Here is a 17369-nt window from a genome sequence, read left to right as displayed (position 1 = left end):
TGGGAGTGAGAATATGCTGTAGAAACACGCCGATCTCCGTAGACGATAACCTGCTCCCTATATCAATATAAACATCTTATTCTAAGGTGACAAAAACACAACGATTTTCATTCTCAGGTGATTACACACTTAAGAAAACACACTTATTTTATTCAATTTCTGCCAACATATCCTCCTAAATCCGACACACTGGAGCTTTAGTTAAACTCTGTCACTGAGAAATAAAAGATTTGAGTTAAAGATAAAAAAATAAAGAATAAAAACACTAAATTTAATGTAGTTTAATTCCTGTAAAACGACTGATGACGTGACTGTTTGTGCTCACCTGCTTTATAAAGACCATGACAGAGGCCGCAGCAGAAATAGAACAAAGCTGAGATGTGTCGGCATGTGGCAACAGACTGCAGGAATACCAGCTGCGCTGCATTTAGACTGTGAGCGCATATACCACACACACACACACACACACACACACACACACACACACACACACACACACACACACACACAGGAATGCTGCTGGAACTTTCCAGTGGGGTGTGTGTGGGTATATAAGGAGCAGGACATCAGACAGACGGGCAGACAGACTCCAGACGAAGCGACAGCTCATCTGAAACCTCCACCACCTCCAGCAGGATGTTGTGCCCAAGCGCCTTCCAGCCGACCACCCTCGCCATGAGGCCTTTCCTGGACATGCACTGGCCCGTCCGCAGCCTGTGGCCCGAGACCCGGCCGCTCATCTATCACATTGAACAAGAGATGATCCGCCACATGCAGGAGATGAGGCAGAGCATGGAGTACATGGAGAGGCTGCACCAGAAGATCTTTGAGGAGATCGACCAGACCTCGTCCCTGACAGGGGTCTTCAAGCCCATCGCCTTCCAGGAGCTGGGGAGGGACGGCAGCAGCTTCGCCATCAGCCTGGACACCAAAGAGTTCTCCCCAGAGGAGCTGTCTGTCAAACAGGTGGGCAGGAAGCTGAGGGTGAGTGGCAGGACGGAGAAGAAGCAGGAGGACGAGAAGGGCTCCTACACATACAGGTGTCAGGAGTTCAGGCAGGAGTTCGACCTGCCGGACGGCGTCGACCCCGAGACCGTCACATGCTCTTTGGTGGGGGGGCAGCTGCAGATTCAGGCTCCCCGGGAGAAACCGGTGCATGATGGGAAGGAGAGGGTCGTCCCCATAAGCATCACCTCGGCCCCAGCCATCACCTCCTCCTCCTCCACCACCAGCACCATCAGCAGCAGCGGCGCCTCCTCTGAGAGCAGCCCTGCGGAGAAAAACTGAACAGAGTGAACCATCTCATCTCTTCACCCTTCTTTGAGTCAGCGTGGCGTCAGTGTACCTGAGGGAACATGAAGCTCATACTCTTCACCTGCACTTTGATTTTAAGTTTTAACAGTTTATAATAAACTTATTGTTTCATGTTTTATTGATCTTCCTGTCCGTCATGTGGTGAACGACTCTTTTCCTCTGAACGATGATGAATTATGTCCAAAATACGACAAAACATTCTCATATTTGTTTTAATTACTGACAATGTTCTCTTTATTTTTCTGCATGCTTATAAACTGTGACTGTGTCTGTTCACTGCTTATCAATGTGCCCTGTCCCTGTTCAATAAAACTATAAATATTCATCACTGATCTCAGAACTGTGAAATTAAAAAAAAGTGACTTTTCTCATATTGATTTATTTCTAAAAAATAAATAAATAAACATATGGCTTCATGTCAACACGCTTTCACTAAAAAAAATTTCTCTTGAAATTACAGCTAATCACCTATGACTTTTCTTTCAAAAGTGACTTTTTTCTCATAAATGGCAAATTTATTCTTTAATATTGAAACTGCAGCTATAATCTCGTAACATAATTATTTTCATAAAAGTGAGACTTTTCCCAACAATATTAATCCTCTCTTGGATCTTAAGACCTTCTATTTTATTCTTTTTGATTATATAAGACTACATTTTATAAAGAAAAAAATACATTTCCAGAATTTTAACCCAATTTAACTGGATAGTGAGCAGCAAGACATAAAAATCATTCTCATAAATTTCCGATTTATTCTCATTTTATTATAACTTTACATAAAGTTCATACTTTTTTCTTATTAAATCAGAAATTATGTTTTTTGTTTTCATTATATCTGTTTTTTCTTGAAATTGGAATTAATCACCAAAGTATGACTTTTCTGTCATACTTTGATAATAATTATTTTCTCATAAATGGCAAATTTATTCTTTAAGACTGACTTTTTAAAAAAAAAAAAATAAAATTCCAACTACACTCTTATAACATGATAATTCTCATAAAAGTGTGACTTTTCTTATAATATTAACCTTTTCTTGCAAATTGAGACTTTCTTCTCATCTTAGTTTCTTTCTGATTAAATTTAGACTTAATTTCAAATTTTCTGAAAATTTGTTTTTTCCAGAATTAAACATGTTTTGAGTTGAGGGGGAGGGGCAAGGCAGATTATTATTATTATAACTTTACAAAAAGTTAAGACTATTTTCTCATTAAATGACAAATTTTTGCTTTGAAAATCTTTTTTCTTTTGAAATTGCATTGATATTCTCAAATGGGTTTTTTTCCCTACATATGACTTTCCTTATAATAGTGACTTTTTTTTCACAAATTGCAACTTGATTCTTCAAGACTCACTTTTTAAAAAATAAATAAATAAATAAAATTGCAACAGAACTCTCATTTTTTCTACGTTTTTGACCTTTTCTTTTAAATCGAGATTTTCTTACTCTATCTGGATTTGTTTGGTCATTTAAATCAAAATTTTATTCTTAAATTAGAAGTATTTCCACAACATAACCTTTTTTTTTTATCTTAAAATTACAAATATATTATATTATATTCCCTTAGTGCAACTTGTCTTATAGTATTGACTTTTTTTTACAAACTGCAAATTTATTCTTTAAGATTGACTCTTTAAAAAATAAAATTGCAACTATACTCTCATATCATAATTATTCTCAAAATTGTGAAGATTAATAATTAATTATTCACCCCTTTTCTTTTAAATTGAGACTTCATTCTCAATTCTCAAAATTGCAGTTTAATTTTCATAGTAAGATGACCTTCGTAATGAAATTGTTACGCACTGATTTATTTCTAAAATATCTCCTCTCAATAAAACTAACTGTACGGTCATATCCTGATTATTCTCATAAAACTGTGACTTTTCTCATAATACTAACTTTTTTGTGTAAATTGACTTTCTTTTCATAGCATTATGGCTTTTTTCCTATAAAATTAAGACAATTATCAAATTATAATTATTTCCACAATCTAAATTTTCTGTTCTGTTCAGTAACTTTATTTTCATTTACCTAGGTGCAACTTTTCTTATGATATTGACTGTTTTTTAAACAAATTGCAACTTTATTCTCACAGTATCGTGACTTTTCATAAAATTGTGGCTTTATTTGTAAATGTTTACTTTAAAAAAAACAAATCACAACTATACTCTCACATCATAATTATTCTCATGAAGTTGTGGCATTTATCAGAATACTGACTGTTTTCCTACCTGTTTAAAAATGTAAACTTCAGCTTCAAAATATCATGACTGTTCCTGATAAAAACTATAACTGTATTCTTCCAGTGTCTTGTTTGTTTGTTTTTCTAAAACTGAAACTGTATCCTTACAGTACATCTTTTCTAAATTTCAAACAGCCACAGTAAACTTAACTAAAAATATCATGTTGACCTGATTGAAATAAACTTACAACAGCTTCAGAAAAATATTAATAACTGATTCATCTATTGTCTCTTGTTAATTCCTGTATTAAAAGACCTGACAATAAATTGGAGAGTGGCAACAGCAGCCAGTCATGTGGTCTGAATGTGGGCAGAGGGCGGGGCTCCTTTAACCGTGACCATGAGGGACGTATCAAGATCTCTGTTTAGTTGTAAAAGAATTATTTTCTGAGTGATGACAATAAACACAGGACACCAGTTTTCCCCTTTCTTTGTAAAATAATTCTCAATAAACTTAATTTATTCACAAACTGCTTTTCAAATTGCCATGTTGTCATTGTTCTTTTTTTTTAATCACATACAATAAAAAACATTTCTAAAAGACAAGAGATGTCCGAGTCTCTCTGCTAACTTTGTACACGACTGCTCCTCCATTTTACAGCTCCTCCTCCATCCTGAAGCTTCTTTTATTTTTTCAAACACGATGCGTTCATCGCCGACACCTCATCACGCTCAGACATCAGATTAGAAATATTAAGAAAAAACAGCAGAAAATAATGAACAGAGGGACTAAAAATTTAACAGCTACAGTACACATTTCCTTTTCTTCTCCGTTAGTTTTGTCTTTTCCTTTTTTTTCTTTTTAACTGTTTGATTTACAGAATAATAGAATATGTTCAGTTAAGGCTTATGTTGGGCGTTATGGAGCAATCAACAGAAACAAACCAACAAACCAGGAGGGTGTGTGGAGAGGGCCGTTTGTTTATGCGTGATACGGGGACACTGCATGTGTACAGGTGTACAGGGACATTCTGTGCGTATGAGTGTTACAGGGATGTTATGTGCAGAAGTGTGTATTACGGGGACATATTGTGTGTATATGTGTGTTATGGTGACATATTGTGTGCATGTGTGATACAGGGACATATTGTCTGTATATGAGAGTAACAGGGACATACTGTCTGTATCTGCAAGATACAGGGACATATTATGTGTATATATTTTGTGTGTATATGTGCAGTATGGGGACATATTGTATGTTTATGTGAGTAAGGGGGACATATTGTGTATGTATAAGTTACAGGGACATATTGTGTGTAGGTAGAAGTTACGGGGACATATTGTGTGTATGTATAAGTTACAGGGACATATTGTGTGTATGTATAAGTTACAGGGACATATTGTGTGTATATGTGTATTACAGGGACATAGTGTGTATCCTGCATTATAGGGACAAATTGTGTGTATGTGTAAGTTACGGGGACATATTGTGTGCAAGAGTGTGTTTTATGGGGACATATTATGTGTATGTGAATTACATGGACATATTGTGTGTTTGTACATCTGTGTTACAGGGACATTTTTGGATCCATTTCTGTGTTTTTAAATGTAATGTTTCGTTCCTGATTGTTTTGTAAATTTGCGTGAACTGAGAACTGAGCCTTACGTTTTTTTTTTTTAGTTTTTTTTTTTAAAACCAAGTTAAAATTTCTAATGGACAGCACACGAAGCTAACACGCTAGCTGATAGCAAACTTTAACCTTACTTTAAAGGAGCAGTTCAACATGTTGTTAAATAGTCTTATTATCTTTCTCTTTGAGAGTGAGAAGTTTAGATGTTTACCAGTCTCATGTCTGGGTGTCAGGATGTGGTTAGCCTTGCTTAGCATAAAAAAATGGAAGTAGGGGAAAACAGCTAGCCTGTGTCTCTGTTGGTGTTACACCAGATTTTCTTGACCTGAATAGGCAGCTGTAATTCCACTGTGAATAATTTTATCATATTTGACCACATAGTTTTTTGTTGTTTGTTGATAAAGTAAAACACATCTTATCCCAATTTAGGAATCTTTCCAAGGTTGTTAGCGCTAATGCTAACCTTGTAGCCACAACAGATAAAAATTTAGATGAAATTAGATTAAATATTTGAAGCAGTTAATGACCAAGTGAAACCAAAAAAATGCAAAGCTCCTATAAAATTTGCAAAATTGTATTTGTGTTAACATCACATTTTATTTTAACGTGACTGCCAACTGTTTGTTGACATGTCTGTAGTTCTGTTCCCCGACTGGGGATATCGATTCCTGACAACTGCAACTTGGAATTATAAGTCGATGTGAAAGCAATTGTAATTAGGTTTTTTTTTTTTAAACCCATCATCGTCAGTCTTTATACTAAGCTAGGCTAATCCCATCCCAGCTCCAGTTTATGTACTTAACACATAACCAATTGTCAAAATGTTGAACTGTTCCTTTAAGAGTGCAAGAGGATATTTTTCAGTTCAAAAATACATTTTTTGACCCCCACCCCTCCCCCAACAATGTGACGGATAAACTCCGACATCAGACCGAGAAGAAGAAACAGTCACACAAACTGAAACCCTCTGAATGAAACAACTCGCTAACACAAAAACAATCTTTTACAAAGTGAATTCGCTGCTGTTGGGTTTAAACAAAGGTCCGAAATTTAACAGTAAAGTTGCCACGATTATAAACCACGACAATCCATCACAGTCAGCGTTTAGACGTCTTTACTCTTTAGTCAAACTTCACCAAATCTTTTCCTTTTTGGTGTATTCAGGGACAGCTCGGCATCTGAGACTCATCTGCTGGAATAAAACGACCAAACGCACGTTTTCTTTTTCAAACATTTTTTACGTTAACTTTCCTGTTGACTTGTTGATTGTCTTCTGGGTTTGAGTCTCACTGTTGGAAGCTTTTTGTTTTCGGCAGGTGACTATCAAATGTCGGATGTTATCGTGTCCTTGAATGCATCCCTGAAAGAGGCCTTTGTTTTCAACTGTATCACAACGTGAAAATTAACCATTAAAAGTAAACTAAACCTCTGACTGTGACGGGTTATCTCTCTGCAGGTTGATTTGTGATGATAAGCAGGAAGGAATGTGATGATTCTCAGTAGAAAAGCTGAAGGATGGAAAACATGCTGTGTGGTCCGTCACGCAGCAGCGCCGCTGGATGCTCGGTCAAATGCTGTGAAAGGTCCGGAGACCTTCAATGTGCAGTTTCTCTTTTTTTTTTATGGGTTTCAAGTGGAATTTGGAGGAAATAAAAAAATGCCATCATAACCTGTGAACTTTTTCAGACATTTCCTGACATCACATTCACACCTGGTGGTTCTGTGCATCTTCAGCATCGAGGTTAAATCCAGACTGAGAATAAAAGCACCCAAAAATTTGGTTGAATGTCTCCTGTCAACGACTGTTTATAATAAAGTACTGAAAACTGTCCAGTACTGAGTGCGTCTTATGCTTCTGTTACCACATTTAATATCTGACAATGTTCACTTCTTCTGTTCTGTAAAATGTACACACACATATATATATGTATGTATGTATGTATGTATGTATGTATGTGTGTATATACACACACACACACACACACACACACACACACACACATATCTGTATATTTTTTAGAAACGTGTTTATATTTATATTAATAATTAATTTTGGTATTCGCACGCTGATGCAAAACTGAAATACTGTATCATGACTAGTATCGAACCTTTTCAAACAACTTCCATGCAGACGATCAACAGACGCAGCCAAAATTTTCACCCTGAAATGGTTGAATGATTTTAGGATTTAAATTTCACAATGTGCACATCCAAATAACGCTCCAAAAACCAGAATAATGTCGACATATCCCACATGTCTTAGCAGAAAATGCTTAGGTTAGGTTAGGTTAGGTTAGGTTAGGTTAGGTTAGGTTCTTTAATGCCCCCATGGGGATAATTGTTTTCACACATCATCAGTCAGGTTCATTTGGAATAAGACCTAATTCAGAATATCCAAATGGAATATGCCATTTACGTGATCCCTATAAGATTTGGAATATGTAATATTCCGGATAATACTGGAATATCAGTGTGTGTGTGTGTGTGTGTGTAAATGTAGTCACTGTCAGATTAGATGGATTTCTGGCAGGTCAAAAAGTTGTGTTGTGTTGTGTTTCTGCAGTTTGAGCTGATTATTGATCTGATTTCCAACATGGCTGCTGTCAAAACATCCACTAATAACTGTACTAAACTTACTGGACGAGATTTTACATGACAAAAACTGCTGTTAAAAACCTCAGTTCACGCGTATTCCGAATACAGTGTATACATGTCCAAGAGACGCTCCTAAAAGCCGAATAATATCGGTCTATCCCAAGTGTCTTAAAGGGAAGCTGCTCTGAATAAGGCCTAATTTGGAATATCTAAATGGAACATGCTTCTGACATGACCCTTATCAAAATTTATGTTAATTTAATTTTCTTTTGACTACTTTATGAAAAGAATTTGTTTATAATTTGGACCTGTGAGCAGTGTGAGCACTCGTACACGTTGGCAGCTTCAAACAGTCTGGTGTTAATGTGGATAAAATACATCAGGACACAATCTGGATTCAATCTGGAATCAAGTCACATGACCACCAGGAGTTATCAAGATGTCAGACACACACACACACACACACACGCACACGCACACGCACACACACACACACACACACACACACACACACACAGGAGAGTGAATAAGCAGGAGTGTGTGTTGTGACAGGAATGTGTGAACACTCAGGTGAACAACAGCATCAGTGGCTACCTGCCCTCAGTGAAGTCTGACGAGACGAAAACGCCACAAAACTGCAGCGAACCTGAACGCATCACCACGCTGAGGTCACATGACTTCAACATGTAGCGTGTGTGTGTGTGTTTACTCTGCACCAGACTCTGAACTGTTCTGTCAATAACACTGATTCTGATCTCCTGATATCATGATTCATTTTACAATTCTTTGATATCAACGTTAACTTAATCACATGGTGACAAATTAAAATGTTTTACTCAGATAAAATAATATGAATCGGTATTTGAGACATTGGGCTGCAACAAATTTTAAGTGTTGGCTGGCCACAAAATCAGGACGCTAAATTATTGATTAATTTTCAACACAAGCAGCTTGTGTGACGTGTCGTTAAAGTCTGGTGATATTCTACATGTTTCTTCTTGGCAACAAATCCCATTAAAAAAATAAATAAATAAACAATAAGTCGGCTATTTAATACCTAAAATCCTTAATGATATCTGATCACATATCCTCATATTCACTAATGAGTCACTTCACCTGAATTTCAAAAACATTTTTCGTTTGGTAAACTTGTGTCTAGGAGAGATATTTCTGCTGAATATTCAACGTAAAACTAAATCTATCTGAGCTGACTGAAACCAAACAGCCTCAAACCTGACCCGTCTGCATTATAGTAGTCTGATTCTTTTTCTTCATGCTGTTGGGTTTTTTAAGTTTGGAGACATCTGCAGCTTCAGTGTGCCCACAAGACATAAAAATTAAAAATGCTCAACAAAATGTGACTAAAATGTTTTTGCTGCAAAACTTAAATGACTAAAAATGCTATTTGCTGAAGACGTTTGTCCCCTCTGATAAATAAAGACATCTGTCCCTCCTGGACTTCATGGGGTGTTTATGGGATTGTTGTGAAACGCCGGATTTCAAAGCAGCTTTTCCAGAAAGTTTGTTTCTGATTCGGAGCTTATTATTATGAGCATTCAGTGTTCCCATGGAATGAGAATCTATCTGTGAAGGTTGCTGACATTTCACGTGGCGCTGAAGGACCGTCTCCAAGGACAGCTGCTCTCCTGCACTCTCTGCCCAGTTAGCATGAGCTAACACTGCACAACGTGATGTCATCACTGCTCATAATATTTTGTGTAGAGGTTAACATCCGAAGCTGAACTGTTAAGCTCACACTGACACTGAAACCGCTTGACTTTGTTGTTAAACCTGTTAATAACCATGATTTCACGTTAGCAATGTGATGCTAACCATTAGCTCTGTCACTTTGTGTGTGACTCAAGGTGCAGTGATTGGACAAGACTGTACGGCTGCGCAGAAATCACAAGGATTGGCTGAATTTGTGTTAATTCTTGGGGACCGTGACATCCAGGAGGGACTGAGGAAGTGTAAAAAGAAGATGTTACTTTGGTCTCCTGCTTTACACGGGTACTAAAAAGTTTAAATGCAAAACCATGTTCCTGTATGTAAAAAATGATCTGTTGGGTAATGAAGATTTTATCATGGAGACTATGATAAGTGAATTTAAAGACAGAACTCTCAGCCTGGTTTTGTCAGGCTGAACACAGCAAGTATCTCTGAAGAGCTCATTATTAATTGGATGAAAGAATCCACTGATTCATTGGAACGTCGCCTTTGGTACATTTGGTACTTTTCAAACGGGACCCCGTCTTCCTGTGTTTTTTGTGACTAATGGGAACAACAGTTTTTTAAAACTGGTCCAGTACTGAGCAAGAGCAGTGAAACAGGCTGTTCCACTCTGTTCACACCTCAGTGTCCGTCCACTAAAAGTGTTTGTTTTTGTCACTGACAGGCTCAGATTGTTGTTCTAAGTGTCTGACAACATTATGGAAAGGATCCTTACAGAGACAGAGCTTTGTGTTCAAGAGTAAGATCCTTTTCAATCAGCACAGAGAGCCCTAAAATCGCCATCACATGCTCCTTAACAAAAAAGGTCTATCTCTGTAGGGATCCTTTCCATAATGTTGTCAGACACTTAGAATAACAATCTGAGCCTGTCAGTGACAAAAACACTTCTAGTGGACATTTACAGACAGTGTGAACATTTCCACTGTTGCAGCTTTTTTTGCCACTGCTCTCACTCAATACTGGAACTATTTCACATATTGTTTTCTCCACGAGTCACATAGAAACAGAGTCCACGTTTAAGAGTAAAAAACTTAAACCTTTACTTTTGAATTCTGAAAATGATCAAAGACCATTCAGTGTTTGTTTGAATGTTTCCAACTGTGGACTGAAGGTAAAAATGAGTATTTGTTTTGTTGACGTCATGAGTTGAATTTATTTAGTGAAACAGAGGAAATGTGTTTTTGTGATTTGGGTGAACTGGCCCTTTAAATCTGCTCTTTGAGATAAGAGTGTCTAGTGTTTGTGATGCGGTGCAGGACCATGTGACGGACACGGTGATGACATGTCAGGTTGGCGCTGCAGTGCGGTGACGGCCTCGTCAGACTGTAGTGTGTTGCAGAGACTCAGCAGCTGTGTGTTGGAAGACACCTGGATGCTGAGACGCGCCTGGACTGTCTGAGTGGGACAAAGCTGCATCTGGGCTTCAGGTACCTCAACAATGGCTTGTTGGAGTGTAAGCATGATGGACGCAGAGGTCATGAGGGTAACTGAAGGTCAGATGCAGGTTGGCGAGCAGAGTTAACGCCCACTTTAACTTTCCAACACGTTAAAAAGCAGCCAGGAGGATTCCACAGCGCTGAGTCTTTACCGTGGCAGTCACATCATCACTGTCGTCCTCAATCAGCTTTGTTTACCCCAGCTCATCCAATGAGAGAAGGTGTTGTTCCTGAGAGCCTTGCTGATTGGTGGCAAGGAGGCGCGGAGTGTTGAGACGATGGTGGTCCAGGAAGAGGGGGGCGGGGCTTCAGATCAATTGAAAATAAAACTAAAAAACTGAAACAGCCTTCCATTTACAAACGCGTCAGTTTTCTTCTATTAAGTTCAAGTCGAGTTCTGTACAATCCCTCTCAAACACCGCCTGCTGCGCTGCCTCGCGCTCCTCGGCTTCCTCCTCACCGTCGTCCTCGTCGTCGTCCTCGCGGCACTCCTCGTCACTCTCGCTCAGCGGCCCGATGCTGGTCCTGCCCAGGCACTCGGCCGGCGAGCAGGAGCCCCGGAAGTCACCCATGAAGGCCTCCATGCCCATGCTGATGTCACCGCCGCAGGCCAGCCTGCTGCCGCCGCGCTCCAGACACTGCGGGTCGATGCTGCGGGTCTGCGGGAGCGACAAAAGAAACGTCAACAGGTCTGAAAACTACAGCTGAACATTACAGATTAATACCAAGTCAGCAATGTTCAGAATAAACGACTAAAATTAAAAATAGCTGATGAGATGTGTTGATTATTTTCCAGCAGTACCTGAGTCATCTTGGTGAAGTCGAGGACGGGTCGGGCACAGGGTCTGTCGGGATCGCGGCGTCTCTTCAGACCTGGTTTGAGGAGCAGCAGGTCGCAGGGCTGCGAGTGGCAACGAGGCAGCTGCGGCGGCAGACTGCGTCGCAGAGATGACGGTGTGCTGCAGGCCGAGGAGGGCGAGGCGGGTACCGGACCCCCCACGGACGCTCCGGCCACGGCCGAGCAGCTCGGTGGACGCGCCGCCGCTTGGCTCGGCACGGGAGGTGGAGGCAGGAACGTGGAGGCCGCCGAGTCTCTGATGAGCACGGGGGAGAGGGAGAAACGCCTCTGAGGAGGGGGAGGAGGGTGGAGAGGAGAGGGCGAGGAGGAGCAGGAGGAGGGGGAAGGGAAGAAGCAGCAGCAGGCTCCTCCCCCCGCCGCCGCCTCGCTGGGGTCCCAGGGGAAGCTCCAAGGCAGCGGGGAGTCCGGAGACAGCGCCAGGCTGAAGAAGGTGGGGCTGGATGAGGAGTGCAGCGACGAGTTCAGAGAGGAGCTGGGAGCGCGGAGAGGACAAGCTCCTCCCCCCGCTGCACCTACCCCTATACCCCCTCCTGCCGCCCCCGCGCCCCCACCTGTGACTCCTCCCCCTGCTCCCCCATGGCACTGCTGGCGACTGACAGGAGTCCACACCCGCGAGGCGCTGGGCCGCCAGGTATAGCGGCAGCGCGACAGGTCCTCGGGCACCGACAGTGAACGGCAGTGCCGTTTAGGTGGCGGAGGAGGAGGTGGAGGAGGCCCGGGGCCGGGAGGCGCCACCGGCGCTCCGGGGAGGGAAAGCTCGGACGCTGAGGTGCTGGGCGCCAGGGGCCGGTGCTGCTGCGGCTGAGAGGGGGTGCCGTCCAGGGGGTCGCCCCCCTCCTGCAGATGAGCATCTGGGGGCACCAGGGGCACGGGGCCAGGGGGGAAACTAGAGCTCAGTAACCCCCCCTGCAGGCCGGACTTGGAGGGAGGGCAGAGCTGCCAGTAGCTGCTCTCTGAGAGGACACAGACACACACACACACACACACACACACACACGTCATGTGACAACATCACTGATATGATTGCATGACATTTGTTTTCTTCACTACTGAGTTGCATTATGGGAAACAAAGGGTCCAGTGTCAGAGACTGGGGCTGCTTTCACACCTGACCTGTTTGGTTCAGTTAAAACAAACTCAGGTCTGTTTGCGCGGTCAGAAGGTTTGCTTAGGCCGGAGTGAAAGCTGTCGGTTGAACCCTGGTGCAGACCAAACAACCAAACAACCGAACAGAGACGCCCGTACAGGTGTGTCTCAGTCCGCTTCAACACAGACTCTGGTGCAGTTCATTTGTGGTGTGCAAAAAACACAAACCAACCACAGGACTTTGACAGATCTGTGATTTTAGCAACAGTGACACCAACAATAAATCCATCTGCTGATGATGAAATTGTCCACGATCTCATAACTGATCCTGAGAAAGATCATGTGCAACAGGGTCTATTAATGAGCTGTAGTATGAGTGACAAGTCAAATATACATTTGTAATATTAAGTGTTATAATTACACAAAATATATCAATATCTGGAACATCTGATACTCAGTTCCTGTACCCCTACATTCACCTTTGGGGGTGCCCCACCTATAAAGGGGTGTCTCCTGCCTTACCTCTCCCCTTTTGCTGTTGTGCTCTGTGGGAGAGGTAAGCGACATTACTCTTGTGGTAATTTCTGTGTTTTAGCGCTGTTAAGCTGTTTATAAATTCATTTTATGCCAACATAATCTTGTGTCGCTTAATTTGTGTCAGGGATCAAGTTTGTATGGTTGTGTGTGATGGAGGATTTTTTTTTTTTTGCCACTTATTGTCAGAAATATACAGAGCTCGCCTCCAAAGATATCCACAGTCTGGGCCTCTTCATATCGACACAACACAGACATCACTAGAGTCCACCAGGTACACATGTATATCCCATAACCTATTCATGTTAATGCATACATGTCACACATATGCAGGTCAGTGAAGGTATTTACCTGATTAAAAAGCTGTTCAAACTGTCATCACTGCATCCGACTCCGTGTACTTTAGGGTTGGGTATCATTTGAATTTTATCGATTCTCAGTCTAATTCTGATTCTGCTTATTGACTTTGGTTCTAATGTTGCGTTCACAGCAAACATGATGTGAATGCCAGACTATTTTGTGTTGACACATGTCATACGCGTGTGAAATTGCTATATCGATGAATGAAATTCCCCTGGTACGTCCTTGGTGTAATACGATCCCTGAGGATCATCTTCGGTAGCTGAAGCTCAGATTTTTCAACTCTCGCGAATATAGCGCAAAATCGCTCTACTCACATAATTTGGCAGTGAAAGATGCCAAGAGAAAGATCTCCTCACGTGATGTATGTCATCCTGATGATGCAGGATGACATACACCTAATGTGTCCTATCAGTGAGTTACCTGTCAGTCGGCAGAGCTTCATGTTTACTCCTCTTGATTCATTTATCAGTGTGAACAGGAACAGAACCAAAACTAAAATGCAACAATGGATTATTTTTTCCCTCTGGTGCGACCAAATGAACCGAACTACAGGAGTGAAAGCATCCTAAGGCTGCTCTCAGACCTAGAGTCGTCACCTTGGGTCTGAATCAGGGACTAATTTTGTCACAAAGTTGTATAATTGCCTAGAGTTGGTTCATGTTCTCACGGCAGCACTTACAAGCGGAGCAGATCAAAGCCTTGCATGAGAAAGCTGCTCTTGATTGGTCAGAATTTCTATGTGTGAAAAATCCAGGAAGTAAACCAAACATTGAAGAAGAGTACACTTGCAAGATAAATGTGACACTTTCTAATGTCACAATGGAGGGACAACTACGCAGGTTGATTTTAGCGCTGCTCATCGTGGACTATATTGCTGTCATTGTTCATTTTAGTCAAACCATACAGTTTGAAAACGAGGCGCGGCTCCAACTAGAAAACAATGTTTTGATGCATTGGATGTGCTGAATGTGCATATTAAGGCAGTACAGGAGGAGGTGCACATTAATAATCCTCCAGGACTGTAACATGCTCATGTTTAACCCAAACAATGTGTCATGTGACTACAGTTGGTTCAGATCCAGGTCGGAACACCTTCCCATCACAAACCAACCGCACCAGAGTTCATTTGTAACCAGACTGAGACCACCTCTTCAAGAAGGTCTTGGTCTGGTTGTTTTGGTGCACACCTGAGTGCGATTGCTGTGTTCACACCTGCCCAAACGAACTGCACTGAGGGGGCAAACCAACTTAAGTTTGATTGAACCGAACCAAACAGAGTAGGTGTAAAATCACTCTACAAGTCAGAATGATCCAGCTGTAGACATCTGGATGTGTACATAGCCAATCACAGGCGATCACTGGATCTGACACACTCACCAGGCATCAAGCCATCTGGGGGCCAGCACTCTGCGAGGGTTTTCGGGTCCAGCAGGGACTGAAAGACAAAAAGACAAAGACAATCTTACTGTGCGTGTTGCAATCGTTCTCTCTTTATCAAAAATGTAAAGATGAACAGATGAAAATAATCTAATAAAGACTGATGGAAAATTCACAGTGGACGAGAGGAGGTCAAGCTGGATGAGCTTTTTGTTGGAGCATCATCTACTGGACGTTTGCGAGAACTGCAGCTGGTCAGGACAGCTGAGGAGCGAACTGACCCACAGTGAGGTTTACCACCAGTTTAATTTAACAAACCAGCTGCTGCATGTTCACAATGTCAGAGACATTAAATCAGTATCTGACATATTTTGATATTTTCCTCCTGTGACTCTGATCTGGACCAAACACGGTTAAAAGCTTTTGGTGAGAAACTGGACGTGATTTAAAATCATCCTGCACGGAGACATCTGGATTACTAACTCAACCGTGGAGAATAATTTAAAGCTGCTACAGGTGTGAGGCTGCAGGTGTGATGCTGCAGGTGTGACACAACAGGTGTCAGATTGCAGGTGTGAGGCTGCAGGTGTGATGCTGCAGGTGTGACACAACAGGTGTCAGACTGCAGGTGTCAGATTGCAGGTGTGAGGCTGCAAGTGTGAGGGTGCAATGTGTGAGACTGCAGGTGTGAGACTGCAGGTGTGAGGCTGCAGGTGTGAGGCTGCACGTGTGAGGCTGCACGTGTGAGGCTGCAGGTGTGACGCTGCAGGTGTGAGGTTGAAGGTGTAGGGGTGAAGGTGTGAGGCTGCAGGTGTGAGGCTGCAGGTGAGGCTGCAGGTGTGGGGCTGCAGGTGAGACTGCAGGTGTGAGACTGCAGGTGTAAGGCTGCAGGTGTGAAATTACAGGTGTGAGACTGCAGGTGTAAGGCTGCAGGTGAGGCTGCAGGTGTGGGGCTGCAGGTGTAAGGCTGCAGGTGTGAGACTGCAGGGGTGAGGCTGCAGGTGTGGGGCTGCAGGTGTAAGGCTGCAGGTGAGGCTGCATGTGTGAGGCTGCAGGTGTGAGACTGCAGGTGTGAGACTGCAGGTGTGAAATTACAGGTGTGAGACTGCAGGTGTAAGGCTGCAGGTGGGGCTGCAGGTGTGAGGCTGCAGGTGTGAGGCTACAGGTGTGAGACTACAGGTGTGAAATTACAGGTGTGAGGCTGCAGGTGTGAGACTGCAGGTGTGAGGCTGCAGGTGTGAGGCCGCAGGTGTGAGACTGCAGGTGTGAGGCTGCAGGTGTGAGGCTGCAGGTACAGTTGAGACTCACCAGGTAGAAGTCCCCTGGCTCAGCAGGGTCACCTTCCAGAATCTGCTTCCTCAGGCTCTCCACCAGCAGCGTGACCACAGCATTGTGGCAGGGGGCGGGCCCGAGGGGATAGACAGGGGAGGTGAGTGGGAGAAGAGGGGAAGAGAGCGGGAAGGAGAGGGGAGGAGGAAGAGGAGGAGGGAGGGGAGAGCCACGCCTGTTTGTGTGTCTGTCCGTTCGGTCTGTCGCGGGAGGAGAAGGGGAGGGGCTAAGGGCTGAGACTCCTCCTCCTCCTTACCACCTATGGGCCAGCTAGCCCCGCCCACTCTCACAAGGACATGGTCAGTCAGCTGTTGCCCCCGGCAACGCACCTGGAAAGAAGTAAGGGGAGATGCACGTGAGTGTTGCAGAGTCACGCATGTTCACTTTAAGAGTCCAGTCTGAAAGATACAGGAAGTTATAATAATACCATAAAACCTCAGACAAGAAATAAAATCTGAAATCTATAACCACGAATACAGTGAAAATCTACGACAGCAAACTCTCTTATTAAACTATTACTGTGTATACGACTCGTCTCAACTTGACTCAGGTCTTTTTGGATGTCTTTCAGTAAAACTTGTGGATACCTGGTACTCTTTTTAAACGAGACACTGTGGACCTCTGATTGGTCAGAGAGATCGCCACTGATGCGACACAGGACATCCTGCGCTAACCCGCAATTTTTAAACAGCCCAACGACCGACATTTTTTAATTCACTCAGCCCAGATTTTAAAAAAGGGCAGCCCACTAAGGTTGGGTCATATTATATCGTTCACAAAAATATCAGTATAATTTTCAATATAATATGAAAAATTCATATCTTGATACTCACAATATATCGACTTGTTAACATATTGACGTCATACTGTAACCCATGGCAACAACAACCATAGGTTAAATTCTTACTTTATTCCATTATATATATATAT

General features: G+C 42.4%; 2 protein-coding genes across 2 annotated transcripts in view; one reads left to right on the top strand and one right to left on the bottom strand.

Moving 5' to 3' along the window:
- Positions 1-559: 559 nt before the first annotated feature.
- hspb9l (heat shock protein, alpha-crystallin-related, b9-like) lies at positions 560-1686 on the top strand. Its single transcript, XM_050040919.1, has one exon. The coding sequence runs from the start codon at positions 637-639 to the stop codon at positions 1285-1287; it is 651 nt and encodes a 216-aa protein (XP_049896876.1). The 5' UTR covers positions 560-636; the 3' UTR covers positions 1288-1686.
- A 2290-nt stretch (positions 1687-3976) lies between these two features.
- fam53c (family with sequence similarity 53 member C) overlaps positions 3977-17369 on the bottom strand; it is a 16969-nt gene continuing 3576 nt past the window's right edge. Inside the window, exons 2-5 of the mRNA XM_050040910.1 lie at positions 16419-16768; positions 15111-15168; positions 11694-12703; positions 3977-11550 (exon numbers count right to left, since the gene is read on the bottom strand). Coding sequence (XP_049896867.1) covers positions 11257-11550; positions 11694-12703; positions 15111-15117 — 1311 coding nt within the window. The 5' untranslated portion in view covers positions 15118-15168; positions 16419-16768 and the 3' untranslated portion in view covers positions 3977-11256. The remainder of the gene's footprint in view (positions 11551-11693; positions 12704-15110; positions 15169-16418; positions 16769-17369) is intronic.

Source organism: Epinephelus moara, chromosome 3 (genome assembly GCF_006386435.1).
Source record: "Epinephelus moara isolate mb chromosome 3, YSFRI_EMoa_1.0, whole genome shotgun sequence".
Classification (NCBI taxonomy): Eukaryota; Metazoa; Chordata; class Actinopteri; order Perciformes; family Serranidae; genus Epinephelus; species Epinephelus moara.
This window is presented reverse-complemented; position numbering and strand designations above follow the sequence as displayed.